Here is a 2,175-nt window from a genome sequence, read left to right on the forward strand (position 1 = left end):
TTGACTATTCCCACATGAGCATTTTGTGATAGATCTTGTATTAGCTCAAGGAGCTTGCGATATTTTTGTTGCAATTTAAATGCTTGCAGTGTTAGCACTTCTGATGCTTTTTGTGTCATGATAGCTAAAAGAGAGAAAAGATTATAATGATTCTATTGTGTGCTAATGCGTGTACCTATACTTGTGTTCCAAGCAGGTACTGATGATGGTTCAAAAAGTTGAGTTTCTGTATAAAATATTGATCATTATAGATTATTTGTTGTATTTTGAAAATTGTATTGTTCAAATTGGTTTATTAGTTAAAAGTTATAAGCATTTTGTGATACCTGTTTGAGTAGTTTCTGTGGTTTTAGATGCTTCCTCCTTCACTCTTTCTTCATATTCCTGAGCCATTCTGTCCTCTCCTATTACTTTGAGTGTCAGTGCCTCAACCAGTTGATTGTGACTAGCTTCTGGTTGGCTTGCAATCCAAAGACGAAACATTTGTGTTCTCTTATCCTGTGTGTCAGATTTTTCACTTTCTATATCATGGAGCATATCTGAGTCAACTCCTAACTGTATACCCAACTGATGCCATCGGCTTGTCCTCACTATAGCACACACAGTCTTCAGATCTGGTTTACCATTCATAACAGAATAGACTTTAGGAGAAAGAAGAGTGGAATCAATGGATGAAGAAGTAGATGAAGAAGCACTTCTTCTTTCAGCCATACTTGGTCTTCTTTTACTCCTTAAACTGTGCCATATGGTCTTTTTATGGACAATTAGGCATCTTAAAAACATTCACATACCATAGTAATTCCCTACGCAGTATGGTAGACATAAGTTATCTAATGTATTTGTTATGTGTGGGCTAGCTGTACTGTAGCAGAGCAAATGATTCATACATTGATTGTTTCTTCAGTAAAATTATTTTGTTAAGAAAAGTCTGAGCCATCTAATTTGAAGCCATTAAAACTCTTAACTTTTAATGTACTTGTGTACACTTTGATACAGCTTGTTTATTCCATTACAATAAGTATAAACTCTCATGCTTCTACTTACAGCCTTTTGAATTATGTGTAACATTAATAAATAATAATAACAACATATGTTTAAGAGCAGCAAATTCCAAGTTTTAAAATTTAAAAAATTATTACACAAAAGTCATGTTCAGTGGTTGAATGCATATTTTGCTTTTGAAGGAGTTCTTAATATTTTGACAGTGGAGAATTAATTTGTGAAGAGTAACCACTATCAGTGCTACTTGAAACAGTTTTTCGAAGAGGTTTATTTGAAAAAGCTTTTAACAAAACCTCTGACGAAACTTTTGTTGGTAATTTTCTTTCTGACTCAAGCTCAAGAACTCTTTCAGATTCCCTCCTTTGTGATGTGACTATTTTTTTGAGCAGTACAAATTGTTGACTCTGCATTTCACCTTTTCCCTCCTCTACTGACTTTTCTGTTGGTACTTCTCTCAGTCTTTCTGTCATTTTCATTGTATATGAAGGAGTTTCGATTGTTATTCCATTTACTTTAAGTCTTTTCATGTGCTCTTTATCGCTTAGGAAACTCATAACTTCGAGCAGGTGAACAGGAAAAATGGCATAAGTAATTAGTATGCATTTGTAGCCGATACTTTGAAGTAGGTGCTTGTTCTCTTCTAGAAAAGGTACCCATCCATTTAGATCTTTTTTGTTTCTGCTTTTCCATTTTTTTGAAAGAGTAATAATGACAATCGGTAGTCCTATGACAGTGCTTGGATTTACATGAGGGTTTTCATCAAAGACCTCAATCAGATGACAAAATGAAGGCTCTTCAATGAACTTACAATAGTGCTTCTCATACTCTACTACCTCAGCTTGTGCCTTTTTATACCCATCTCCACATATAACTTCACTTGACAATTCTTTTAGAAGGTAATAATTTAGGTAACCAACAAAACGATTTTTAATGAGGAACTTAAATACTTCATCCATGCCTGTGATTCCATCAATAATTTCCTTGTAGCCATGTAACTGATAGATGCAGTGGTATTGTAGTATAGCCCTTAGCTGGTTCTTGACTATTCCCACATGAGCATTTTGTGATAGATCTTGTATTAGCTCAAGGAGCTTGCGATATTTTTGTTGCAATTTAAATGCTTGCAGTGTTAGCACTTCTGATGCTTTTTGTGTCATGATAGCTAAAAGAGAG

At 34.4% G+C, this 2,175-nt stretch overlaps 1 protein-coding gene across 1 annotated transcript; it reads right to left on the minus strand.

The window, feature by feature from the left end:
• Positions 1 to 14: 14 nt before the first annotated feature.
• Positions 15 to 826, minus strand: LOC109591624 (uncharacterized; the record flags this gene model as incomplete). The annotated part of the gene is made up of 3 exons (XM_020007323.1): positions 327 to 826; positions 176 to 226; positions 15 to 124 (listed from the first exon to the last, which is right to left on the minus strand). Coding segments are annotated over exons 1-3 (618 nt in total), but the record flags the coding sequence as incomplete, so codon positions are not given.
• Between the last annotated feature and the right edge of the window lie 1,349 nt (positions 827 to 2,175).

The sequence above is a fragment of the Amphimedon queenslandica genome, unplaced genomic scaffold (assembly GCF_000090795.2).
Source record: "Amphimedon queenslandica unplaced genomic scaffold, v1.1 AMPQUscaffold_7650_Cont20401, whole genome shotgun sequence".
NCBI classification, from domain to species: domain Eukaryota; kingdom Metazoa; phylum Porifera; class Demospongiae; order Haplosclerida; family Niphatidae; genus Amphimedon; species Amphimedon queenslandica.